Raw genomic sequence first — 27,157 nt, 5'->3', positions numbered from 1 at the left:
CTCAAAGACCACGCTCACACTCTCAACAGGTTGGCTCTACTAACTGGAGGATTAAACCATGGGGACAGCGGGGAATTCTGTAACATAGCCAAACCAGCTGAACACTAGTTAAAACAATGGCTCCAGCAGCTACAGCACAGCATCTGTCCAACCCCTGAGAAGATCCAAGTGTGGGAAAAGGAGACATTTTTGGAGGAGGAGGAGAGGGCGGGTTGCTGCCTGACCCCATGCCGGCCCCGAGGAGATTCCTGGTGGCGTCCACCTCACTGCCCCTGGCACTGGGCTGGGGCTGGAACCTGAGCCTGTACGTGGGGATGCTCCTGGGACTCCTGACCCTCATGCTGCTGCTTCTCTGGATGCTCATCAAGCAGCTGAGCAACTCGGTGGGAAAAGCCATGCTGCAGCCTGTCCGTTCTCTCAGACAACCTCGCTTTGAGCAGAGGCGTCAGCACCTGCCGTGAAAATATGGGACAATTCTGCCAAAGCTCCGCCAGGACTGAGGCTTGTTGGACTGCTTCAGTGTGTTTTGCAGATTTGTGTAAGAAAATGTTTTTTTAATTCTTGTTTTTGACTCAAGTGCTTATATTCCCTCGCAAAATAATAAAAGTGTTCATGTTGTTATTTATTGAAACCACTGTCTATTCTTTTAGCAGCTTCCATAGCAGACATGCATGAAGTGGGGATGTTCAGAAAGACCTTTATTTAATGCCATTTCTTTTCATATCTCAGATTAATGTACACAGCTGAACCCAAACGTCTGCAGAGTAAAGTCAAGAGTTAGCCAAGACTAAATCTGCAACTCAATTCATGCTGATTAAAGCAATGCATTCAGGAGGGCAGGTTCACCTCCCCTCATCTTACTGGTAAATTGGTAGGAGGGATATTGAGAACATGACGCAGGTGACAAATATGAAAGGGAGCTGCTCTGAGGCACGTTTCTCAGCTCATGTGTCCATATCAAGTAAATGGGAACCCTGAGGCAGCAAGCTAATATCCCCTGCAAGAGCCCAATGCCTCAATGCTTAAAGCTGCAGTGTTTACAAAGCGTTACCATACACAGGCAGGGTGTCTGACATGTGACCCTTAATATGACTGTATCTCTCAGTCTGTATGTGTTTATTTTGTGTTCCTCAATGTGGCCAGGTTGTCTTTCATGTAGTCAGATGGGAATCAATAGCCATTAGCCCTGAGGAGGGCATGTCAATTACCCCGCTGGTTTCCTTATTCAGCAGCACAGTAATACAAACGCCTGCGGCTCCAACAGAGCGATTCTTCATCCTAGCACACATTTGTCAGGGGTGTAAACACTGGCATGTTTCTACAGGGGAAGAGATCGATCCAAACAATTAAATTAGTTACAGAAGATTGGACTGCTTCTTTTTCAGTCTTACACAATGTGCTTAATTGATCTACTTGTTGGTGTTTTTATAGAAGTTCAACGTTTTGAGAAATACACTTCTGTGTCTCCTTGTTGAGGGTTAGACAACAGGACAGGAATACCTCTCCTGTCTGTGCAGTGACTGTGAAACTGGATGAGGCAGATGTTAGCTTAGCTAAGCATAAACCAACAAGTCCAACAAGTCTAACTATCCGACCACAGCTCACTAATCAACAAGTGGCTGTATATTTCCTTTGTTTAATGTGCACAATCACCTAATACTAATTAACAGTTATTTTATATTTCTTTTGTTTAATCTGTACAAACGCATGATTGTTGTTCGCTTCGAGCAGAACCAGGCTGGCTGTGTCCTCTGTTTCTAGATTCTGGATAAGCGCCTGTTAAAAACTTAATTAAACATTTTTGGAAATACTTCTATTTGTTTAGTTGTTAAGAGTCAGATTAGAGGACTGATACAAATCTTACATCTGTAACTGTGAATTTGGAGCTAGTAGCCGCCTAGCGTAGCTTAGCATATAGACTGGAAAGAGGGTTAAAGGAGCAATAAAGTGAAGAAAAGCAACTTCCTTTAAAATGTCAAAGCATCAAATAAAAATGGCGTAATTATGATATATAAACATAATTATTAGCCGAGAGAGTGCTAGAATCTTTTAGCTTAGCAGCTACGGTGAAGATTCTTATTATGCCAAATAATTTGTATGAAGTAATTTAATGTTTGTTTGTTTGTTTTTTACCATATAAATCATTTCTCCTCAGATTTCGAGGCGAATGCTGTAGCGCTCTTTTGGTGTGAAATTCCTGAAATATTTTGCAGACTACTTCACCTGACTTTCAGTCGGCATGAGCGTGACTTGGTAACGACTGCCTATTTTATTTTTGGTGAACTGTTCCTTTAAGCTAAGCTAGCAAAGCTAACCAGCTGCTGACTTCAGCAAGCTGTGTGATGGTGACATCCATCTTCTCACCTGATTCTTTCCAAAGACATTTAGGAAGAAAAGCAATGAAAGAGAGTATTTTCCCCAAAATGATTAAACATTACACACATCTTACACACTTGGACTGTAATAGTCGTCTGTAAACGTTTCACCCTCTGCACTAATAAATCAAGAAATCTTTGGGGATTTCTCCTCTACTGGTCTGAGCACAGGTGATCTCAGACTAATAACAGCTCCACCTGTAGATTAATGAGGTCTGACATCTTGGACAGATCCCACGCCTGCATGTGTTTCACCTCCACTGTTGAGCTGAAATATGTCCTCTGGCACAGTGAGATCATCTGCCATTACTCTGAATAATGATGGACATGAAAAGAGTCGGAGCAGCTTTTGAACCAGTTTCCCCTGCTGGCTTCAGAGACGCTGGTCACGGATAGATGAGACCTGATGATGTGGTGAGAGACGTCAATAATGAAGGCTCCTGATGAGGACAACAAAAATATGGAGACTGTCTCATATTATGTGTTCATTTTGTCAGACTGGTTGCAGTTTTGATGGTGAGACAAGAAAAGATGAAAGCACCTGCACGGAGGTGATAAAATATAAATGAGGGTGAGCTGCCTCTGACCAGGAGAAGAAAATAAAATGCCACAGTGGCTGTTACGAACATTTTGCAGCAGCTGATGTTGTTTTGCATTTTATGATGGACACGAGTTACACATTCTGTCCTGTCTTCATTCGCTGTTGATGCAGTTTGTGATGTAGTTGGCATACGTTTACTTCTCTGCTTGATTTCGTGTTTCTCTCACATGTAAACAGAGTGAATAGAATGAAACCTCAGTCTGAAGCTACATGGTTCCTCACATCGTGGCAGGCACCCACCAGAAAAAGCAACTTTATTCTCACAAAAAAAGTTTCATTCAAATGCCCCAAATGTTCTCATGTGTTGTTGTGGATGTTCTGGAAAGTTGGCCGGGTTATTGCTGAAATGGAGCCATTTGAATTTGGTAACACACATGCTTGGCACACAGCAGGACAGCTACCAGAGTTGGTCGGCGGTGGCTGGGAGGCTCTTTGATGGATGATTCAGCTCATTGTCTGTCAGTCGGCACCTGACAAATGGAGCTGTCCACAGCTGTGTATACCAGACTGTCCCAGGGTGCATCGCTCATGAATGAAAACCTCACAGTGATTCAGTTTGGAAACGGACGACTCGGGGACGATAGTGGGAAGTGAAAGCAACAGTCAGCATTTTGCAGGATAACTGGTGTGACTTGTACATCTCAGAAGCTCGGTGGCTGTTTTCATATCGAAACAAACTCCAATCTGAAGTAAAAGTTCAAGCTATCACCGAGAGCTCCATTCAGTAGCTTTGGATCAATCACATGACTATCTTCAGTCTGAACATGAGCTTTACTGGTTCATTTGACAACAGCAAACTTGTCATTCTTCAAAATACTCATGTTGTAATTTGAATTCTTTATTTTGTCAAGGCAGAATTTCAACACTTTACAAGACAAGCAACCATTAATCAGCACCGCTGTCCTGTCCAAGTTATGAAAATGGTTCATGACATATTTCTCTAAAACATTAAATATTCACGACTAAATATGCAACAATCACAGTTAGAGTTTAACACAAAAAGTTGAACAGTCACACATTAATTGAATCTGCAGCGTCCTGACTGTGTGGCTGTGCTGGGATCAGATTTTAATGACAGAGCAACTTAAAAAGAAGAAGAGAGGAGTCTTCATTTGTCTCATACAGTCATAATGAGTACAGTGCATCCTCTATCAGGAGAGTTAATGTGATATCATGTTTATTCAGATGTTCTGTGATCTGTGCTGAACAAATACTGACAGATGATGATTTTAAAAGAGCAGAGCAGAGGAAAGGATCACAGCCGATGGTGATGACACTGTTGGTCTGCTCGCCAACGATCTCACCAGTAAGAAGCTGATCGAGTAAAAGGTTTCAGGGCCTTTAATTTAAAGTCTCACACTGTGATTCTGGAGCTCCAGTTAAGCAGTTCAGTAAATGTTGTAGATTTATTTTACAGGATCTGATTAATCCTGAAGGACCAGATGACTCAAAGTAATGACACTCATACTTTAGATGAAATCTCCATCTTGTAGTTTGTATTTTGAGAGTTTTGTGATAATTAACTGATATTTAATATCCAAAACAGTGCATGATTCATTTAGCCTGATTATACTTAATGCTCGTGGACTAAAGGTCGGCTCATTATGCAGAATAGAAAACCTGATTGAATCTGATACATTAAAAAAAGAAAAGCTGCTTGTTTATTGAGAGGAAATTGGCTCCATGTCAGTCTGGGAGCTCCTGTGAGATGAAACTGTGAGTATCCGTAACTGGATCACCTGAGAGATGGTGTTCACACTCTCATCTTCTCACCTGCGCTCACTTTAATTAAGGTTCGCAGGGACGAGGACAGCGATGATGATACGTGAGCTGCAGCCTGTCGCCTCGCTCTGCTGATCCCAGAGCTGCTGTCAGCGTCTCCTGTCTGTCTTCTGTTGGCTGTAACACATGTGAATTAACTACGCCTGAAAACATGTTGTCCCCAGAAACATAAAGCTGTAATTAGATAATTTATCATTTACAAAGACAGACAACCTCTCACAGATAAATAAACAAATTGATAAATTGAACTTTAATATATTAATAGGACAATATTCTTACAAAGAAATATGTTACTTCACAGCAAATCTGAGGTACTTGTGCTGTGCTTGCGTGTTTCCATCATATGGAACTTTATACTCGTACTCGACTTCATCTCAGAGGCAGACATTGTAGTTTTTACTGCACTTCGTTTGTTTGACCACTTAAATAAAAAGTTACTTGTCAGATTTCAAGTTTGGGTCCCCGTTCTGACAAGAGCAACCTGAATCTCCAGTTTGTAATAAATTAAACTTTGAGAAAATCCTCGTCCTTCTTCATCTAAAGAAACTCTTCAAAACCCGTCTGTAAAGCTGGCAGATGCGTCGTGATGAAGCTTAAAAAGAGGCGTTTTTTCTCTTTTAGAGAGCCTGCGAGCTGATCACAATAATGATCTTATAGGATATGATGCACTGCTGGAGGCTCAAATACATATATCATGTTTTTTGTATATTAATGTGGCCATTAAAGGAGGCCAAGAGGCTCCTCAGCCTCACTAATTCAATGTATTGTTGCGTGTGAGCTCTTATTTTGTCATGTTACAGTTAATACTTCCTACGCTTCTCTCCAGAACTGTCATTTGCAGAGAAACTAACCTAAAGTTAATCTTAAAGGTTAATCATTAACAGTTTTGAAAGGCAATTAACTGATTAACTCTTGAAATATGTCACAGTCTCTGGAGACATGTTCAGCAGCCTGCTGTCACTTTCCTGAAGTCACACAAAGCAGCTGAGTGCATGAGGTCACGATCTGCAGTCTGACTGACAGCGACTGAAAGACAACACGGCGTGCGGATGAGGACGGACATGTTGTCAGCTTTCCCCCATGACGCTGCAGCCAGCAGGCAGAATAAGAGCTGGTACCTGAGCCTCAGATCACCTGTGACGAGAGAGGAAGCACGCTGGTTGGTGAGAGCACAGACTAAACTTGTTCTGCTGACACACTTACTGAGCAGTTAGATCCAGTTTTAAGACAATTACACACAAACTCTCTAAAACGCCAGTTTTAATCAGGGTTTAATCATCTTTTTCCACTTTCTTTCAGGTCACAACAATTGTCCTCCATCAGAAAACAGGATGGTAAGTGCTTCCTTGCTTTCTTTGATTTTCTCTGAATTGAAATATTCTCAGTGAGAAACAACCTTTTTTTTGCACAGAAAGCTTTAAGATGAGTATTTTTGAGCCACAGCAGCAGAGCCTACCTTCATGTTAGTGTGATGAAGTGTGCCTCCTCTCTGAAAAGGTCACTGGTTTTTGGAGCCACACTGCGACAGGTACTGCATGATCAGGCTCAAACAGAACACATCACCAGTGACTGTCAGAACCGGCATCTGATTTGCATGCAACACTAGATGCTGCAGACGATCCCTGTGAAGATGCACTCATTAGTAAAACATTACCACGACTCGTGCACTCACACTGGGACAAAAAGAGAAGCAGCGGCTTCATTTGATATCCTTGATTTGATTTTATCCTCTCCGGCTTGTTGAGAGAGCTCAGACTGTCTGACAAGGACGAGTTGATTTAAGACCTGAAGTGATGGCGAGAACTTCAGTTTCAGTTAATGGCGATGGTCTAATTTGTACCTTATTGTATTACGCTGTGCGTGGAAACAGCAGGTATGTGTCTTATTGTATCCCTGCTGGTTACAGTTTCCTGAGAGGGCAGCTGGGACACAATGCTCCCTGATGGCACTGTCACTGAGGAGCTCTCTGTACTTAAAACTAGATAAAGCAGCCATTCTTTGAGATTATCAGCTACTGTAACCGTATCTTAAAACATGTATTCATCCTGTTCAGTAGGCCGACTCAACAGCTGTCGACTAGCATGAGTTCAAGAAACAGGACTTAGATCGAAGCTCGATGTAGAAACATGCTTGTGTCTGCAACCAGATGTCACCAGGGTGAAATGTTTCTGCAAACCACGGATATGTTCACATTCGTCACAGACCACGCATCACATCGCATTCACATTACATGTTTACCACCTGACTTTCACATCCAGAGACACAGATTCAGGCTAGAAGGCTGCCAAGCCAGAGACCACTGTTAGAGACAGTGTTTCTACTTTTGTAAGTGTGAAACTGAAACATGTCCAGCTGCCTACGATACAGCTCCTAGATTTACCATGACCCGGACGACTGAGAGCTTCATCAACATGTCAGCCAAAAAGTGTTTTTTGTCTTTTTGTTTTTGTCTCCAGCCATAAACCGTCTCAGACGGCTGTAACACCACCATCTCCTCCGTCGCCCCAAATCAGTCAGCTCAACTCAATATGACTGCACAGTAGAAATGTTGAGTAGTTCATGTGACACATACACATTTTAATGTATTCATGGTTTGCAGAAATGTAACATGGTAACATTTTATTGGTGATGTCCTTGTAGAAGAGGAACACTAAATATTATATATAATATATTTATTGGGGCCCTGGCAGTGTCGTATGAGGGCGGCACTTATAGGCAGAGGTTGTGCTCTCGAGAAGGAATATAAAAAAGCTTCTGTGTGTGAAAACAGATGAACAACAACAGAAATGATGAACAGAAACCTTCAGTGAGACGAGGAAAAGCTAATATTCTTTCCCTCCTGCACAGAGTTTGGTTCAAGGCTGCAGCTGAGGCTAATGTTTTATTGCTTTGTTTCAAATGACGTGAGACAGGACACTTTTAAAATAACCTGCACAACACAAAGCAGCAGCAGCAGTATTTCAGTCAGAACCGGCCGTCAGACTTTGGATAGACAGTGTTTTACCACAGGTTCTGTTGGCTGGTGACAGTATTTCTTTTATGGGTCGGAGTGTTTTATTCAGAACTATTTCTGGTTTCAGTCTCAGTGTTTCTGTGGAGGTTTTATGTTAGGGTTGTTAGGTTGGGGAAGCATTGAAACTCCATTTGGACCAGCGAGGAGCACCAAAACTCTCAACGCATTAAAATTTAAAGGATCAGTTCACCCAAAATAAAAATCCAGTCATCAGATACTTACCCCCACAAAACCTTTCTGGAGCTTTACAGCAAAACAGCATTGCAGCATTCTCCTTAACAATGGAAGTAGACGTTTGAGAACAAGATAAGATGTCCCCGTACAGCTCGTCCTCGTAGTCCAAGTCACCAAAAGCCCCTGAAGAAAATCTTCACTGAGCTAGAAGCATTTTTCCAACCTCATATTGAGGGTGAATGGAACCTCTGTTCGGATCAGTTTGGGATCTTAAATCATGAGGGTCAGTTGTTTATTTTCACAGTTTTCATGTTGGTTAAACTCTTACTCACTTTTTCTCTCATTCACTGCTTTCAGTCTGGTAATTATCTTGCACACTATGTAATCCAGCAGTTAGAAAACAAACACTGCATTGTATAAATTCCAATATAATAAATATGTGTTACTTTAATTGTATGGCATAAACACAGAAGGATGTATGACAACTCAGAATCAAGACAGACACACGTGCATAAATGCACATAGAAGCACACGACTATATCAAGTCTACAGAGACACTCGGAGAAAACGTCCTCTAGATGTATAAAACATCCTCCGTGTCTCTCCGTCTGCAGGCGTACAGAGGCAGCGTCAGACCTTTTGTCAACTTTAATGCCAAACATGATGCTGAAATCCTCCACAAAGCCATGAAGGGAATCGGTCAGTCTACTCACACTCTGCATGTTCTACTTCTGTGGTCTGCTGTGTTGTATCTCATGTTCTGAGGGTCAACAGGTGAATTTGTACTGTCATTACTGATCCACACTAAAATACATGTAACAAATAAAATAACTTCTTCATTTCCTCTCAATCAAAAAAATATCCCCACCTGTCACTTCCAATCAGTGAAATACTGACTGTCGACACCAAGTAATAATATAATTGAAGACATTCAGGTGGTCACGTCTCTGGTCCATCTCAAGTCATTTATCTTCAATCAGCTCATCAAGAAGTGAAACTCAAGTCCACATCTCTGCCTGGTACTGAAGCTGTTCTCATCTAGTTTCTCTCAATACAGTCAGAACAGCTGTCTCTTTAATGAAGTCCTGCTTTTGTTGAGGTTTGAGTGTGGTGTGATTTCATGTTTGTTTTGCTGCTCTCTAAAACTAATGTAACAGTGAAACACACTAATGAACCAGATATCATGTTCTGCTCTTAACAACTACTCACTGTTCTCATTAGGGATGAAGCAGAAAAGAGTGTCACCAAGTTTAAACTTCATAGAACAAGAACCAGACACATGTCACAGTATTCAAGTTGTTTCTACAAAACCACAGTAATGAGCATCAAACATAGAGACTTCTATACTATTTATAAAGCGCTACGGGCCAGATGTGCAGAGTCTCATGTGGAACTCCCTCAGTTACCCATAAACAGACATAAAATGCCCTCAAACATCCCGTCATTTGTGGAGACTGGTCCTCTCTCCACCACTGATCCAACCTGTCAGTGACCATTGCAGTTGAACAGATTGTATTTCAACAGCTGCTGTTATGTACAGTTGTGGCTCTTTAAAGTGTCCGCACCACGAGTTCATCACGTGTGGCTGTAACCATCACAAGACGTCTGAAGGATCAGTCTCTGATCCAGAGAGCGCACGATGACGCACACTTTCCAAAGAGCTTTGCAATTCAGCAGCAAATGAAAATATTGTTATCAGGAGTGACAGTTGCAGTGTTAACAAAAAGAATCGTGGAATTCGTCACGCATGAATAATTTAAAGTTTAGTTTATGACTGAAAGGCCCATTGATATTTTCCTGGACTGCAAACAACACCAACAGTCCCCTTTTCTAATTTACCAGTTAAACATCCTCTTCCTTCCCTCAGCTTCTCCCTCCTGTCATGCTGCAGCTCACTGCTGTGTGGACCTGATGTTTCAGGCCCAACTTCTGTCCTACAAGGCCTACAAAGAGCCGTCAGAGCCCAGTCAGCAGGATGAAATGTTGGCAGCATCGATCTGCAAACCACCAACTTAACATTTGTACACATCTTAGACTACAAACTATATTTACATTTCAATATCAATATAATAACAACAATAACAATATCAGATCACAATCACGTTACATGTTGATGTGTGGAGGCGCAGACAGCAGGCGGACATCTCCAGACTCAGGACACTAACTCTGAAACCAACTCAGATCATTGGAGCAGCATCGTCACAACGAAAAAAAATCAACATAAAGAAGTTTCAACATATCTGTGGTTTTGCAGAAACATTCACTCTGTTGATTGTGATCAGTGTAAACATTTCACTAAGAACACAAGCTACAAAACAATGTCAGAAATCTGATCACCTCATCAGCATTTGTGAAAAAATAGCAATTTAAAGACTTTTACAATGTGAAGAACTTGTTTCAAGTGATTTATGTCTCTGTTTGAAAGCTGTTTGGTCAATAGTTTGACCTTCGACCCCATTTTGTTCTACACATGATGGGAAACTGCAATCGAAACAGCCTTCTGCAGTCATTAGAGTAAATCAATGAGTCCCATGACAATCACCAAATTAAAGGTGTAGCCTACTGCAGGAATTCATGGTGTGACAATCAACACCAGTACCTCTCCTGCTAAATAGAACCTTGCTGACTATTAACACCTTTTCTTCCTTTTATCTCCTACTCTTACTTCGTGCCAGTTTCTCACAATAACATGGTGATTTCATGCAGATCTATAAAAACGTGAGAGGACCAGTACTGACCTCAGTACATCTGTGTGTGCAGTCGGAGCTGTCACACTGATCAGCAGAGCTTTGTGCCATAATTAACATCTGGGTCCCTCAGAGGAGATATCACATGCTGCCCTTCAGACTGTTTGTCTATCTGAGCCTTCTCCTCTGCAGTGCTGGGGACTTTAGGAGCTATTGATCGTCATGCTATGAAAGGACGATTTCCTGCTTTATGGGGACGGCTGTTCATTTGGGAGTTTATTCCAAGCTTTCAATTATTCTCAATGAGGTTTTGTGAAAGAGACGGGTGTAAACAGCTCTTCATGTATGAATGTGTGGAGATGCAGCTCACTGCCTGTTGTCATTTAATGTCATTTAATGCAGGTACGGATGAAGACGCCATCCTCATGCTCCTGACAGCTCGCAGCAACGGTCAGCGCCAGCAAATTAAGGCAGCGTATAAAAAGGCCTATGGAAAGGTAAGATGAGCCGACGACAGGCGGCAGTGAAAAAGATGGACGTTCCAGGTGACGTTAACCTCTGTGTCCCGATGACACTCAATAAAGACTCAGAGGTTTCTGAATAAGAGCTCTGAGTCAGCTTCCCCTACCATTCCTTTATTTTCTTTGTCTGAACAGATTACTTTATATTTGAGTTGCTGTGAATATCTCCTGTTGATTAACAGCACTGTGTTAGTCCGTCTGTGGCAGTCAGCCCAGAACTCGTTCATTCCTACTGAAGAGTGAAATCTTTATGTATAATGATGAGTGATGACGACTGTTTTAGATTGGAATTCAATTCAAGGGCAGAATAACATTGAAGCAAAAATACATTTATTTCTGCTATTCAACAAAACAGTTCATTACATCTATTCATGAGCAGAAAAAGACAAACAGAACTTCACTCGCTCTCATGTCGACACATATCCTCCTACAGTCTGTACGTGCTCCTGATACTCATGAACACTTACTAACACATCTACATACATGAAGAAAATCACCATATAAGTGTACACACACTTAAGACTAACACACATGTAACTATTGCACTGAAAGCAAAGTGTTCAGGGCTCATTGACATGACGCTCAGATTCTTCACACTCTGCAGAGTGATAACAGAAAGCAACATGGAGGCCGGTGGCGATTCTTTCCATAGTTCCTGTGTTATATCCTTCACTTCAGGCTCTGCCTTCCAGTGCACCACCATGGCTGAACGTTCACCAAAACAACCTAACTCAAATATTGTAGAGCTGCTCCTGTAAATCAGCAGCTCACAGAACTGAACCAGAACCAACTCTCCTCTCACTTCACTGCAGTTGACAACATGAGCAGATTTATTGTGATTTTTATATTTTTCAGTACCTTTTCTGAGCTGAGTTGTGTCCATGTTGGTGCTGCTGATGTGTTGCTGATGTAGTTCACTGAGCAGTTTAACACTAAACTACATGATATTTTACATGCAAGTACTTTTACTTTTTATACTTTTACTATTAATATTCTTTTCCTCCACTCAAGCAGCAGTTTTGCGTGTAATGAGGTATAATTCACACGCTGTACTTCTTCAGCGTCTCTGAGCCTCCGCTGCACATTCAGCCGTCGACAGCATTCTGTCATTAATGATCTGGCAGCAGGTCGACAGTCAGGGGAAAATGAATCGCCGAAGCTGCGGGGAGAACGATATCCTCCGGTCTCCACGGACCAGAGTGCTGTTCAATTAGGTACACGAGGCCCGGGTCATCTTATGCTCTGCTGCTCTTACTGTTCTATCACACTGTCACGTTACTTCAGGACCACCTGTGGATTGAAAGCAGCAAGTTAATTTGCCTTCTACTCAGGTTATTGAAAATCATTCTGGGAAAATGAAACGCTGCCTGCTGTAGAAGTAGACGAGGCAGCTTGGGAGGAAAAAGGTTCAGAGGTACAGCAAGTAGCTTCCAGAATATCTCAGAAAATTACAGTGTTTCATCGAAATGAGCCGACAAAGGAGGCGATTTCCTTTGTCACTGTTTCAGTGCACCTTTAAATGTAATGGGTGAAATGGTTGAAGAGCCTTAAACCACTCAGATGCAATAACATCTAAAATGAGGACTGGAAATACTGATATCTTAACAGTGTAGTAGTAATGTATCTAAGAGAGCGTGCTCTTATTTCTTATAACTCATTTCTGCTCTGTGATGCATCTTTTGACAGACAGTTTATGGGAATATGATTCGCTGGCTTCTAACAGATCTGAGAGGGGAAACAGATTATTATGTGTGGAGACAGATGCGTTCTGCGAGAGGACTCAGATATTGAGCTGTTAAAGAAATGACTTGTGTGCCTACAGAAGAGTACCAGCTAAGAAAAGCAGAATGGCTTCAGGTGTTCAGTTTGTCAGATTCTCACATCAGAGCGCCGCTGCACACTCGCTCCTTCAGCTCTGATATCCAGGTTGTGTTCCCTGCAGTGTCAATACAGGTGATTCACTGCGCACACAAATCAATAACAATGAAGCTATCTACGAGTCGTGCGTATTTTTGATTCGCTGGTAGTTAAACTAGATATATTTTCCTTTCTCCAGGTAAATGTGTAATGATCCCAACTGTTATCTGTATGTGGCAGCAATTACCTGGTTCCAGTGGTTGAGGTCAGAGCAGACAGGATGGTGGTTAAAATGCTGTTCCTGAATGTTTACGGCCTACAAAGAGCTGTCAAAGATTAAATGAACTCTACCACTGCTTTTTTTAGACGTTATAGATGTGCAGGTCTGTGGCAGCACATGAGGGTGATGAGTGAGTGTGCTGCTAAACTAGCAAAAACAGCGCCGCAAGGAAATAACAGTGGCAGCTCGATTGGGAAGACGTGAAGGGAAGCAGTGATCAAGAAGAAAGAGATGGAGACGAGGCAGAGAGGGTGGAAGGATGACCAGAAACGAAGAGGGTACCATGAAACACAGATTGCACTATTTACTTTCAGACACACAGCATCATGGGTAGACTTTACAGTGAGGTGAAACTACAGTGTGCCACATTCTCTACGCTGTAAGAGAGGTGGAGTTATGTTGTTACAATCCGCCAAGAGAAGAAGAAAAAGGTTCAAACAAAATGGCAGCTGCTCATTCTGTCAGGTGTGGCTGTGTTGATGCTGCCCGTATCCATGACAACAGCTGTTTCACTTCACTTACGCTACCTAGCTTGCTACAATGGCTAAAAAAATACATTCAATTTTAGCTTTAATGAGGCTAAGGCTAGTGTTAACATCTTCAGCAGGCTAACATCAGTGTTAGCTTCTTCATTGGCTAACATCAGTGGTTTCTCTGGTTGTTTCAGCAGGCTAACATCAGTGTTAGCTTCTTCATTGGCTAACATCAGTGGTTTCTCCGGTTGTTTTAGCAGGCTAACATCAGTGTTAGCTTCTTCAGCGGGCTAACATCAGTTGTTTCTCTGGTTGTTTTAGCAGGCTAACATCAGTGTTAGCTTCTTCAGCGGGCTAACATCAGTTGTTTCTCTGGTTGTTTTAGCAGGCTAACATCAGTGTTAGCTTCTTCATTGGCTAACATCAGTGGTTTCTCCGGTTGTTTTAGCAGGCTAACATCAGTGTTAACTTCTTCAGCGGGCTAACATCAGTTGTTTCTCTGGTTGTTTTAGCAGGCTAACATCAGTGTTAACTTCTTCAGCGGGCTAACATCAGTTGTTTCTCTGGTTGTTTTAGCAGGCTAACATCAGTGTTAACTTCTTCAGCGGGCTAACATCAGTTGTTTCTCTGGTTGTTTCAGCAGGCTAACATCAGTGTTAGCTTCTTCAGTGGGCTAACATCAGTGTTAGCTTCTTCATTGGCTAACATCAGTGGTTTCTCTGGTTGTTTTAGCAGGCTAGCATCAGTGTTAGCTTCTTCATTGGCTAACATCAGTGGTTTCTCTGGTTGTTTTAGCAGGCTAACATCAGTGTTAACTTCTTCAGCGGGCTAACATCAGTTGTTTCTCTGGTTGTTTCAGCAGGCTAACATCAGTGTTAGCTTCTCTAACAGACAGGTCTGAGTGGCCTCTGACTCATTATAATTAGGGTTAGGGTTAGTTAGGGTCAGTTTTGTCATATTGTTGGTATCTAATATTGTTCATGCATTTAAAGACTATCACTGGAGTAAATGCCAAAGAGACATTTCACTTATGCAGTTTCCTCCATGTTACAGGATGTATGCAAAGATAAGTTCCTTACAAACACAATCATTCCTGTTTTGTCATCCTCCATTTATTAATCACCAGGACTTGGTCAGCGCGTTGAAGTCGGAGCTCGGCGGGCTGTTCGAGAGTCTGATTGTGGCCCTGATGACCCCGGCTGTCTCCTATGATGCTTCCCAACTGCACAAGGCTCTCAAGGTAACGGGTGGAAGTCAACTCAGAGACTCCACTTAATCCAGATTGCGAGTCTTTTGCATGCACATGAGTTGAAACCCTCAGACAATACATTTAATTTTTTTTGGTTGTATTTTTGCATCTGTGCTCCAACATGATGGAGAAGCACATGAGCATCAGACCTTTCTCATGGCACTCGTTTAGACTTATCGCAGCAGTAAAACCACATGTGTGAACCACTTACTGTGATGAAGGCTTCTATCTTTTTAAGCCATGCCAATAAACCAGCATGCACAATAACAGAGCCCGGCATCAGCCCGTGTAAGTGTTACTCAGTTTCACCTGTGACTTAAAGCGTCTGACGAGGATTTTTTCAGCCTGATTTCAATTTAAATTGAACTGAATGGTTTATAGCCATCCAGTAAATCTTCATTCTGTACATAACATTTAAAAGTGTAAATATTATAGATGGATGTCTATATTTGGCATTTGGCTAATGAATGGACATGCATTGCCTTCATATTGTCTATAGAGAACAATGTTATTAATGCTAGGTTGAAAGTAGACAGCAGAGAAAAGCTAATGCATATTTATGGGGTTCATGGGGCTGTAAGAGAACTAAACCTCCACGTATCATTTCATATCAGCAATAAATGGCTGCAGATATTGTTAAAAGGTTCACAGAGAGTTATCATCCAGCTCTGTGGCTCTGCTGAGCACCAGGGCTGCAGATACACATCATTTTACCTCTAGATTGATATACATTAATTACTTATTTTGTCTGTTAAGTGTCAGAAAATGGTGAAAACGCTGATCAGTCTGTCCCTAAGTCCAAAATAACATCTTCAAATGTCTCGTCCAAAGAAAACGGAAAAAATTCACATCAGGTCAACTTGATCCTCAAAATAGTTGCAGATTAATTTGATATTGGACAAATAATCAATATACAGATTTATCTTCAAAGTGCCTCTTTTGAAGACTTTATTTTGTCTTCATCATCCTTGAATCTACTATAATGACCAAACGTCCAGTTCTGCCCAGTGGACATTCGTGGTACTGCAGAGTCTGAGGGAGTTTATCGTTTCAAGACTTTCTCATTTTGGGAAGATGAAAGTGTTTTTCTTCTCAATCAACAAGCAGTCCATCTTACAGAAACAGGTGTGTGACAAGCTTTGTGAAAAGGATGAATGTCATTGTTGAAAACTGAGAACAAAAGCAAGGATGCAAACTGATTAGCCTGATGAACAAAAGTCAGTTTGATGCTGGTTTTTTTTGTGCCACTGTTGCATTAACGTAAGATTGACTGATTGTTCCGGGTCGAATCTTCTTCTCACAGCTTCTGCCATTAAAAAAAAAAGCTGCACTGTGTGTTTAGTAAGCTGACAGACTGAGTGAGTCATGGGTTCACATCCCAGCCTCAGAGCATCTCTCCTCCGGCTGTGACGCTCAGCCTCATCACTTCACCATCAGTACAGTCTTTTTTCTGGTGATGCATTAAGTTACTACGAGACGCATTCTGTTGTGCAGCTCTATGTTGTAAAATGACAATTAAATGAGCCCTGAAACCTTAAACTTAATTAGCATGTAGCATCTTCATGCTCACTGACAGCCCACAGCACAGGTGTGTGGGTGCTGCAGCCTCAGTCAGGTAGACATTTATATGAGATATATGATCTAAGGACAGAGGTGGAGGCTGTTTTTCATTAGAGCTGCTCCACAGATACAATCTTATCTCTGGTTGTGGGTGCAGGTTGTAACACCTGGAGGTAACAGAGCCGTTTGTATCTGTTTTACTTCTTGTCATATCTTTCTCTTTCACACCAAAGTGTAACATCTGATCTGAATGCGCTCCACTTATACTGTCGCTAACATCTAACTGTCTTTATCACAGCGACGTGTTTCAGCTGTTGTGACTCTTTAAAGCATCACACACTCGCCTTGCTGCTTTTTATGTCACTCTGAAGTTTGATGAGGTTTGCCTGAGATAATAACTTCAGCCCTCCTGGTTACTCTTCTAACTTATTATTCTTTAGTAACATTCACATTTGTATTACCAGTGCGAATGAAATGTTCATCAAAGTGAAGGCGAAACACTTAGGACCTGGCCGCAGCATCCCCGTCACACCTCCGGCTCCGTTTGTTTGGAGTGTCGAGACGTTTGTTACTGAAAGGTTAATTACGGTGAAGCGAAGAGAATTAAAGTGTGGCTGAGCCTCAAAGCTCGTTCTCTTCGGTAAACTGAGTGTCTTCATCCTCTCGTTTCAGACCTCTTTAGCACACTGTGCTGACAAATTACACTCCAACCATTTCACTCAGCCTTTTCTCTTAAACAATTTTGAGCTCTTGTGTTTTTTAATCACTATTATTGATTGTGATTGCCACAAGAACACATAAATCCATGTTGTCTCATCCACATCTTGTGTTCGGTTCCCAGGGAGCCGGGACTGATGACGACGTGCTGATTGAAATTCTGGCCTCCAGGACTGGAGAGGAGATTAAAGACATCATCAAAGTGTACAAGAAAGGTGAGTCACTGAGTGCTGGTGACCCTAACCCTCCCTGAAACAAGGCTGAGTACAGATTTAAGTTTTCACTGTCATCCAGCAGTTTAAACTCTTACAGGTGCACAAATACTGTTGTACTGCTGAATGACAAGCAGTAGTTAGTTACAGTTACTAGTTACCTCATTTAATAGTAGCTGAATTATTTGCTGATCTTTTTCAAAAGAGGAATTATGAAAAGTAACTTTTTAGTTACTTGCTGAATGTCTAGTTGGGAATGCTGTGATGAGTTAATGTGCCAGCAGCTTTCAGTTGACTTTGTTATGGACAGATTAGTTACTTCTGTCAAACAGTAATAGGAATATGATATGATATCATCATGATATCAAAAAAGGCTGCGTTTGTCTGCAGTCAGGACAAAGTGATGAGCCGATTCAATTGTAACTAAATGATTTAAACCTTCATGTAAAAGCATGATTACGACAAAAGAGGCACTTTTAAGATTTACCGTAGTTTCGTTTCCACATCAAACTCAAACTAAAACAGTAAGAAGTCTCGACACAACGTGAAACTCTGCTGGTAGCATCACCAGGGTCTCTACACATGAACACCAGCCTTGACAACATTGTTTGTGTTCACAAAGTTTACTAAAAAAGTTTTTGAACAGCTCTTTAGCAGTAGTTTGTTCTGCTCACCGCCGTCCTGCCAGTGGAGAAGTGTCCATCTCAGAATGAGACGTAACCTGGAGGACAGTTAAGGTGGAACGCTCCTAAAGCTTAGTTCCATATAAATGCACTGATAATTTGTTGTTTTGTCATTAGTGAAAAACAATATTGACCTTGAAGCTGAAAATGGGGCCTCATATAAGAAACAATACTAAAATCAAAAGCCAGAAAAGTCACGTGAGATCTCGTGTGGATAGTTGTTGCTTGAAGACAGAAGTTCCACCTTAACTGTCCTCCAGGTTATGTTGCATTCGGAGATTGATAACAAATATTCAGTTACTGCCAGAAACATTGGAATCACAGATTTTAGACCCGTTTGTGTTTGTGACGGTGTCTTTAAAGGTCCTATGTGTTAGAAAAGAGGAGTCTCATTCCCAGCTGTAAAATAATGTCATAGGATTGAAAAAAAAACACGCTGAATGTAAAGACTAAGCTTTATTAAAGTTTGGAAATACATTTCTTTGTTATCTCATGTAGATTTCTGGTATGTAGTGTCTCTGCAGCGAGTAGAAGATGTAGAGGACGTCTTTCTCTGCTGCAGAATGTCTGTTTACAGTAAAAGGCATCTCCATCACCTCTCTTCACTCTTGTCTCACTCAAACGTGTCTCCACAAACCATCTCTAAATTGTAACAAACCACAATGGAAACTATCTATCAGTGGAGGGACTGACAGCTGAAGGAAAAGAGGCCAGTTTATCTGATCTGGACAAAGAGAAGGCCACGCTGTCCTTTAGCCCACTAATCACATCGCTGCTGCCGGAGATCCTCTGCAGAGCGCAGGACGCTCCGCTGGGGTCGATTGCAGCCATCATGACTTCTGTGAGCAGGAAGTGTAAACAATCTTCTGCCCCTCTTCTCCTCTTTCTTCCAGAGTTCAGCAGCAAGCTGGAGAAAGATATCTGCGGTGACACCTCGGGGCACTATCAGAAACTACTGGTGATCCTGCTGCAGGTAGACGAAGGGGGGCTGCTGCCACAGAGACTCATGTTTCCTTTCCTGATAATGAGAGTCTGGTGAGGCCATTACAAAGTCATGAGAGGTTTAGGTGTGGGTTGGAGAACGGCAGGGAAGGTGATGAGAGCAGAATACACTACAGCAGGTTCCTCTAATGTGTTTTGGTTTACTGACAGAAATGTAATCTGGGACACTCTTCAGGGGTTAGCTGGGTACAGAGATGCAGTCTGAGCTCACTGTGTTTCCATCCACACGACCTACTTTTTCTTTCTGTTTGTTAACCCGTCCTCCTGTCTGTCCTCCTGTCTGTCCTCCTGTCTGTCCTCCTGTCTGTCTGTAAAGGGGAGCAGAGAGGAGGGAGTAGATGAGGAAAAGATCGAGAAAGACGCCAAGGTAAGAAAGCAAACACATGAGAGTAAATACAGCAAATGTGCTTTTGAAATAAGTTAGTATGCTTCCCTCTGCTTTCAGTCTTTGTGCTAAGCTAAGCTAAGCTAAGCTAAGCTAAGCTTAACAGCTGCTGGGTGTAGCTTTGTATTTGATGAATAGACATGTAAGTGTTATCTTACCTTGCGCTAATTCTCCAATACCAAATGAATCAGAACCAGCAGCTCTCAGCAGCAGTGCTACTTCACACTGAACGGTACTGAAGGTTTGCACGAGACAAGTTGAGGTGCAGAAACATCTGGTGCGGTGAGAGAACAGCACCGGCTTCCTTCTGTGCAGTACAGCAGTCAATCATAGTCTGAACTGGACCTCCAGGTTTAAAACGGTTTAAAAAACATTGAGACAATAACTGCTGTTGCATTGACTCTGGTTTGGTGTTGGCTGTAAATGCACTTAGAGGTGAAGTGTTTGTGTCTGAGGCGCCGCTGCTCCAGTGTGACGTCCAGCGCTGGTCAAGTCAAATGCAGAACCTGAAACAGAACCTACACTGCAGGAAGACGACGCTGTGGCTCGGATCAGATTGTTTCTTCTTTCAAATGTCAACACATTAGATTTATGATCTTATTTGTGTGGCTGCTCTCAGAAGGGTAATAAAGCTAAAGGTCGAGGCTGAAGAATCGCCAACATGAAAAATTAATTACAGGATTTAAACCTCCGGGAAAGGAACAAATTGTTTCCCATAAAACATGAATAATTATTGATTTTTTAATTTGGATTATTGTTTCTTTATTTGAATGTTTTGTGTGTCTGAGCATAAGATGAAATAAATATACCACAAAAGATCATGAATGCAGAACTTCTCTCTTGTACTAAAGACAAATTGAGCAAAACAAAAGTTTCCCGTGTTGTTTTGGCGAGTTCACGCTCTCACATCAGTGCCGCCGCCGCCGTCGCTGCTCATTCTGTGTGTTCACATCAATCATGTCTACAGAAGGCTGCTGTGTGTGTGTGTGTGTGTGTGTGTGTGTGTGTGTGTGTGTGTGTGTGTGTGTGTGTGAGCTCCAGTTTACAAGTGTGTACCTGCCTCTGCCTCAGGATTTGTATGCGGCTGGTGAGGGCAAGGTGGGCACAGATGAGGAGAAGATCATCAGAATCCTGGGCAACAGGAGCGTCGAGCACCTCAGGGAGGGTGAGTCTGAGAGAACGTGTTTGTTCTTATGTGTGTATGTAGAATTTATCAGAGACGACGTCACAGTTTGAAAACAGCACACCTTCACTATCTGCTCTTCTTGTTCACTGTTATTTCACTTAAACAATCCAGACAGCATTTGTAAAGGCCCGTTACTGTTCAGATAAGTGTTTATGATCAAGCAGCATCACTGAATCAACTAACTAAGCGGCTAATATCTTCAGAGGAAATGAGGCTGATCGTGTCCACAGAGGTCGACATGAAGCTGAGAGACGGTCTGTAGAGTTTATTAAGGTGTGATGAACAACAAGCAGCAGCTCAACAGCGTCCCGACGGCAAAAATTACTCACAGCAAAGAAAGGTCAGGCTGGATCGGTTAATCAGTCAGACTCTCACCTGAACACACTCTGAAACATGTGGATGGAGTCGAGCAGCAGAGAACAGGTGAGATGAAGCAGGTGAGATGAAGCAGGTGAGATGAAGGAGAACGTGGAGAAGAAGAAGAAGCTGTCAGAGGATCTGCTGCAGGTCTTAAACAGGCTGCTGAACAGCGTTTCTATAAATCTTTCCTGACCTCTTACCTCTATGTTTATGTTTATGGACCAGAATATGAGAACAATTATGCATTTTATTCATATAATTAATTTACAGACAAAAGTGCTTTACATTCAGCGTTACATTAAATAGATTCAAGCAAATAACAACGCAGAGAAGGAGACAATAAACTAAACAACACTGAAAATGTAAAAAGGTAGAGTCTATTTTATCTTTAGTCAAAAGGTAATTAGGCCTTAAAAGTCTTTATAAAATGCTTTTCAGTATTATCATGTGTCAGTACAATTATATAAAAGAGAATAATAGCATCATAAAGTTTAGTTGGATTATAAAACATTAAGAAATAAGACAATGAAATTAAGAAGCTTGTTAAGAGTTTATAGATGTTTGAGAACATTAATACAAGTCTCAGAAGTTTCTTCTCTCTAACTTTTATCATTTATTATGTAAACACTCAACCTTTACTAAGCTTTCTGTTGATTTAGTAACATTAAAACATACCTTATTAACACTTTGTTTACATTTAACTATGTACTTAAGACCAGTTAATTATGTTTTCAGCTAGCGAATGCCTTGTTAACACATGCTTTTTAGTTTAGGTTAGTTTAACTAAATGAATGTGTTTTTTAATCGATCATATTAACTGAGCAGAGTCCCAGCCTACACTTTTAATAAGCAGACTTAAAGGGGTCATATTGTAATTTTATATATCTATGATAAGATATATATAAACTGCAGTCAGTCAGCAGACACATGGCTGGTACTGCTGCAGCTGCGTTATTTTAGATCACACTACCTTGCTCAGCATGACCTTCCCTGCTCTGCCTCTGATTGGCCACATCCTGCCTGTTCAGTGATGCACATGTGTGACTCTCACCAAAGATTGAACAGAGGCGAGATGTCTCACTGTGCAGCTACATCGTGTTCATGAACCAGTGTGAGAAGAAGAGATGCTGCCCAATGCAACAATATGTTGTTTTAAATTACAGTATGAAAACCTGTTCTACTGCGGCCCACTAATAAAAGTATGAACCTGAGGGGGATCATGGTATGACCTCTTTAAAAGGCCATTATTACCTTTTTAAACACGTAAAACTTATCAAGGCTGAAAAATGATAAAACTGCTTTGTTGGGCTGATGATAAACTGGGATGTCAAAGTCACATCATACTTTCATTAAGCGACTCAGCTTGATTAAACCACAGCAGGAAGTTCTCTCCCGACTACAAGTCGCCTGTCAGAGAATCCTCCGTGTGAGTTTCAGCGTGTCGGATCAGAGAACCCTGCTGGTGCGGACCGTCTCTTACTGGACTTTGGGGTGTTTCAGGAAAATGGCAGCGATATCTGTTTACTGTGATGTCCTGTTCCCTGGAAACCTAATAAAGATTGTTTTAACTATAGTGGAACAGTTTAAGTCTGAAATAGACACATGTGTTTAATTGAATGTTTATGTTCGAGTTAAGTCTGGTAACAGTAAATAATAAAATGTATAATGTGGTGGTCCTCTGCAGTGTTTGACGCCTACAAGAAGCTCTCTGGCTCTGATATCGAGGACAGTCTTGAAGGAGAGACCACCGGGAATCTGGAGAACCTTCTGCTGGCTGTTGGTAAGACCTGTGATTCATCAGGGTCATACTTAAGCTCCCTCTGGGTTTCCCTCTGACATGCATGTTAGGATGAAGTACAGCAGGAGATAACACTTGACAGGAGAAATCAATGTAGATTAACGTGACAAAAGATCCGTTTGACTCAGAGCGTCTGACGTTTTCTCTCCACAGTGAAATGTGTCAAGAGTGTTCCAGGTTTCTTTGCTGAGTGTCTCTATAAGTCTATGAGGGTAAGTGTCCCGCTGCACCGCCCTTCATACAGAAACACGTGTGTTGTTGTCACTTTGTGTTTGTTTAAAGGTGCAATATGTAAGAAGTCATACTCCAAACAAACAGGGGGCAGCATTTCATGTTGTTATGTTATGTTACTGTTGGGAATATAAAGTCTCCGCCTGCATAAACTCCAGCTGTTCAATCTGTTCCTCAGCGCGCTGGAACTGATGACAACACCCTGATGAGGATCATGGTGTCGAGGAGCGAGGTGGACATGTTGGACATCAGAGCCAGCTTCAAGAAGATGTATGGAGCGTCTCTGTACAGCACCATCCAGGTACGCTCAGCGCTCAGCGTGCTTCTCTATGACAGGCACCAGTAGCCTCAGCATGGTTCTCTGATGTTCTCCACACACTCGTCTGCTCCTCTGCCTGCGTCAGAGCGCCAGCTGGGTGTTCTGTGGTCGTGCTGCTGATACTCCATTCATGTCGCCGCACTGATGGAGTGCAGATTAGTGATTTACTTGAAATACCTTGTTCAGCCTGATGAGACGGCTCCCCTTCTTTTCACCAGTCGAAGTGAATGAATGTATTCTCCTGGGGCCAGATGTTCAGCAGAGTTATTGCCTCCCTCCAGTAAAACCCCACATGGCCGATATTGAATAGATAAATAAGTCATTATGAAATAACCTTTGAGGAAATGCAGTGAAATGTGTAAATGAACCAATATATATTTTCTTACAGAGTTCATTTATATTTGATTATAGCTAGCATTATCTCAAATTGCTCCATTTTTCAGCAGTATTTATATTTCATGGCGGTATTTCTCCACCGTCACATTTTATATCAGTATTGATGACGCTTCGTGCTCATAGAGCGTCTCACAGCTGAAGGTTTCACCTGTCCCTCACCTGTGTGGCACAGTCAGGGCTTGCTGGCTGCTGGAAATGTGTCCGAGCCATCAGTACTGTTATAACGTCCAACGCTGCTTTTCCTGCTGTGATTTCGCCGTGTTAGTGACGAGGCTGATGAGAACACGGGTGGTGATAGTAACAAGCCTGAACACTCTGCAACGGTGACAATATGAGCAGTTTGGGGTTCAGTCCTGTTCAAGGTTAGTCAACATGTGGGGAGGAGGAGGAGGAGGAGGAGGAGGAGGAGCAGGAGGAGGAGGAGGAGGAGGAGGAGGAGCAGCAGGAGGAGCAGCAGGAGGAGGAGGAGGAGGAGGAGGAGCAGCAGGAGGAGGAGCAGCAGGACATCTAACCACCTGGAGCTTCACCCGCTCACATGCTTGACGAGCAGCACACCAGCGTCCCTGGAAGAAATCTGGTGTTTTGAAATCAATACAGAGAAAGAAATGAGAGGAAACTGACTCAGTTCTTCTACTAAAACCAAACTAACTCTTGAATGTTTATGACTGATGAAACTACGCTGTGTGTTTGTGCAGGAGGACACGACTGGAGACTACCAGAAGGCTTTGCTCTACCTCTGTGGTGGGAATGATTAATGCTGCTCTCAGACGTGTTCAGCAGCTCTGGACGATGAGTCACCGTGTTGCTGCTACACCAGATGAGATTATTGATCCAGTGCTGTTGATTCTTTCTGACTTCAGCCTGCTATTGATTGAATTAGCGTGAATCATACACTTTTTGATAATATCCTCTTCATGAACAGCAGTTATAGTGTATCCACTTAAAGGAAGTTTAGCTTTTGCTTAATATTACACACAGTCTGAACAGAGAATAGCTCCATCACATGATTACAGGTAATCATATCCTAATCATAATATAGAGAATAAAGCTGATTGACATAATTACATATTTGTTTGTATTATTAACACTTTATTATAAAGTTAGTCATTACATAATAAAGCTGAGCTGATTGATAACCAATGATTAATGCAGGATGCATCACCTGTTGCTCACCATTAACAAATGATCCAGTTGTGAGTGATAGATCATCAGTTAAAGGAAACTTTCCATCGGACTTGTTTTTAACACTGAAGATAACATTCATACAACTTGTCCAGCATCATCCAAGTCTACGGAAGCCCAGACAACCCAAACTGATTTGGAAAAAATGCTGTTTCACACGAGACAGAATCTGCAGCTCTCAGCTAAACGTGTTAGCGAGCTCGCGGTCTGGAGGTGCATGAACTCGACCGCACGTCAAGGCTGTAAATGATCTTCGCAGATCATTTTGGGGTGTCTGGGCTTCGAGACTCTCGGATGACGCTGGACGAGCTGTATGCAGACTTTTCTTTTAGGTGATATTTTAAAGTTGTAAAACACATCCCTATCTTCTTTAGAGGCTGTGAAACTTCACCTGACTTCCATCTGCGTGAGGAGAGAAGATAATGACTGAATATTCATTTTGGGGTGAACTGTTCCTTTAAGGAATTTTAACTTAAGTTTTAAGTTAAGTTATCAGTATGAGTTTAAGTTGGCTGGATTTCTGGTGAATTAAAGTTTATCTAATTATTTGTGTTAGTTGTCTAAATTTGCCCTCATCAGAAAAAAACGTATTGGTTAAAAATGAAAGTTGGTCTGTCATGATGCTGCAACAGCAGCAGTGATTATTACAGTGAGGAGAAGGAGTGCAGAGTCTGTGGAGGAGGTCAGGCTGCACAAGCATCACTTTCATCCAGCATGAAAACTTCATGTACACAACATTAGTCACTCAGGTTTTAACCCAGACCACCATGTTCTCCTAAACCTAACAAGCCGACCTGACGACAGTATCTGCAGAGTCCCTCAGCTGCTCTGAACTACAGAGAAAGATATTTCACTGACAATCACACTGACACTGTAAAACAGTTCCTGTCCAGCTGTGTCAGTTATTCCAGCTGCTGGATGATGTTTCTAAAAGAGGAAACCTACGTTATAAATACACAAACGTCTTCAGCTGCATGTCTTCCCTCTGCAGATGTGTTGAACCGTTCTTCAGCTTCACTGTAGATGATGTGATAAAATCATAGTAATACAACAGGAATTATTGATCCATCCAGCATTAATACATATATTAAATCATCATGAGGCAGGTATTTGTTCCTCCTTGGATATATCTCTGTGCCCTGATTGTGAAGTGTGACCGGTGCTTCGCCTCAGTCATGTTCAGCAGCCGTCAGTGCAAGACAGCACCAACTCTGACCCCCGGCTCTCATTAAGTACAAATCATCTGACTTGAATTGCAATGTGTCTCTCAGTGATCAATAAGTAAATGGACACTGTCAGCCGTGTGCTGACTGGTGCAGAGACAGGACGGAGCCTGACGTCAGACTGAGTCAGTGCTCAGATCACCAGATGAGAAGTGACGTCTCAGCTGATCCACAGGGTGGCAGCAGAGTCGCTGCCTCGCTTCCATTCAGTGACTCAGGATAGTTAAATACCACTGAATTAACTGCTACATCAAAGCAGAGAAAACAAGTCATAACTTTAAAGATCATTCATGTCTATATATCATATTTATGTGGTATCCTTAGGTCCATAACAAGTTCTGCTCTTTTAAAATCTCTATTCAAAAACTGGACTTAAATTGGTTCAGAACTCAAAATATTCAACTTTTACTAGGTTTTATTTGAGACTTTATATTAACTTGCTGGAATCATGAAACCTCTGAAATATAATGCTTCTGATTAACTAAAGTATTATTATGATCTTCTGTCTTATTATCTTGTGGAGGATTTCATGTCCCTGTGAGTCAGACCATTCACACACATTTTATGTCTTCAAGTTAAAGTGAATGGTGAAGACATTAAGATATGATGTTCATCACTGAGACGTCAGCAGGAGACACGTGATGACAGCGAGGACAGGATGATCTCTGAGTGAGTCACAACAGCAGGATTATTTTTTTTCAGGGTTGTAAATCTGAGTTTGGTTTCAGAAACGTATCCAAACAATCAATTAAACTTCAGAAAATAAACCTGAGTGAGTGTTCATGGACGTCTCCGTATGCTCATAAAATCTGTCTGCCAGACGACGTGTTATGTTTTCAAAAACCACCTGAAGGTTCCAGTTTTCATGTGTTGGCATGTTTTCCTCGGAGG

General features: G+C 41.9%; 1 protein-coding gene and 1 long non-coding RNA gene across 5 annotated transcripts; one reads left to right on the top strand and one right to left on the bottom strand.

Annotated features, from left to right (window-relative positions):
• Positions 1-5,668: 5,668 nt before the first annotated feature.
• anxa5a (annexin A5a) lies at positions 5,669-25,591 on the top strand. Of its 4 annotated transcripts, XM_037078124.1 has the most exons (13): positions 5,669-5,921; positions 6,058-6,092; positions 8,560-8,644; positions 11,035-11,129; positions 14,890-15,003; positions 17,414-17,504; positions 19,078-19,157; positions 19,503-19,553; positions 20,643-20,736; positions 22,802-22,897; positions 23,069-23,127; positions 23,325-23,447; positions 24,557-25,591. In XM_037078124.1, exons 2-13 carry the CDS (start codon positions 6,090-6,092, stop codon positions 24,614-24,616), a joined length of 951 nt encoding a protein of 316 aa, XP_036934019.1. In that variant the 5' UTR covers positions 5,669-5,921; positions 6,058-6,089; the 3' UTR covers positions 24,617-25,591. The 4 variants fall into 4 exon arrangements, with proteins under 4 accessions (XP_036934019.1, XP_036934022.1, XP_036934021.1 ...); XM_037078127.1 differs by lacking the exon at positions 8,560-8,644 and having other exon boundaries at positions 5,670-5,921; positions 24,557-24,692; XM_037078126.1 differs by lacking the exons at positions 5,669-5,921; positions 6,058-6,092; positions 8,560-8,644; positions 11,035-11,129 and adding an exon at positions 12,919-13,106 and having other exon boundaries at positions 24,557-24,692.
• Positions 11,603-13,567, bottom strand: LOC119008082. Its single transcript, XR_005071320.1, has 3 exons — positions 13,258-13,567; positions 13,035-13,114; positions 11,603-12,443 (listed from the first exon to the last, which is right to left on the bottom strand). It is a non-coding gene; the product is annotated as an uncharacterized LOC119008082 (long non-coding RNA).
• Positions 25,592-27,157: the final 1,566 nt, after the last annotated feature.

The sequence above is a fragment of the Acanthopagrus latus genome, chromosome 18 (genome assembly GCF_904848185.1).
Source record: "Acanthopagrus latus isolate v.2019 chromosome 18, fAcaLat1.1, whole genome shotgun sequence".
Classification (NCBI taxonomy): Eukaryota; Metazoa; Chordata; class Actinopteri; order Spariformes; family Sparidae; genus Acanthopagrus; species Acanthopagrus latus.
Note: the sequence above shows the minus strand (reverse complement) of the source record. Positions and strands in the feature narration are given on the sequence as shown.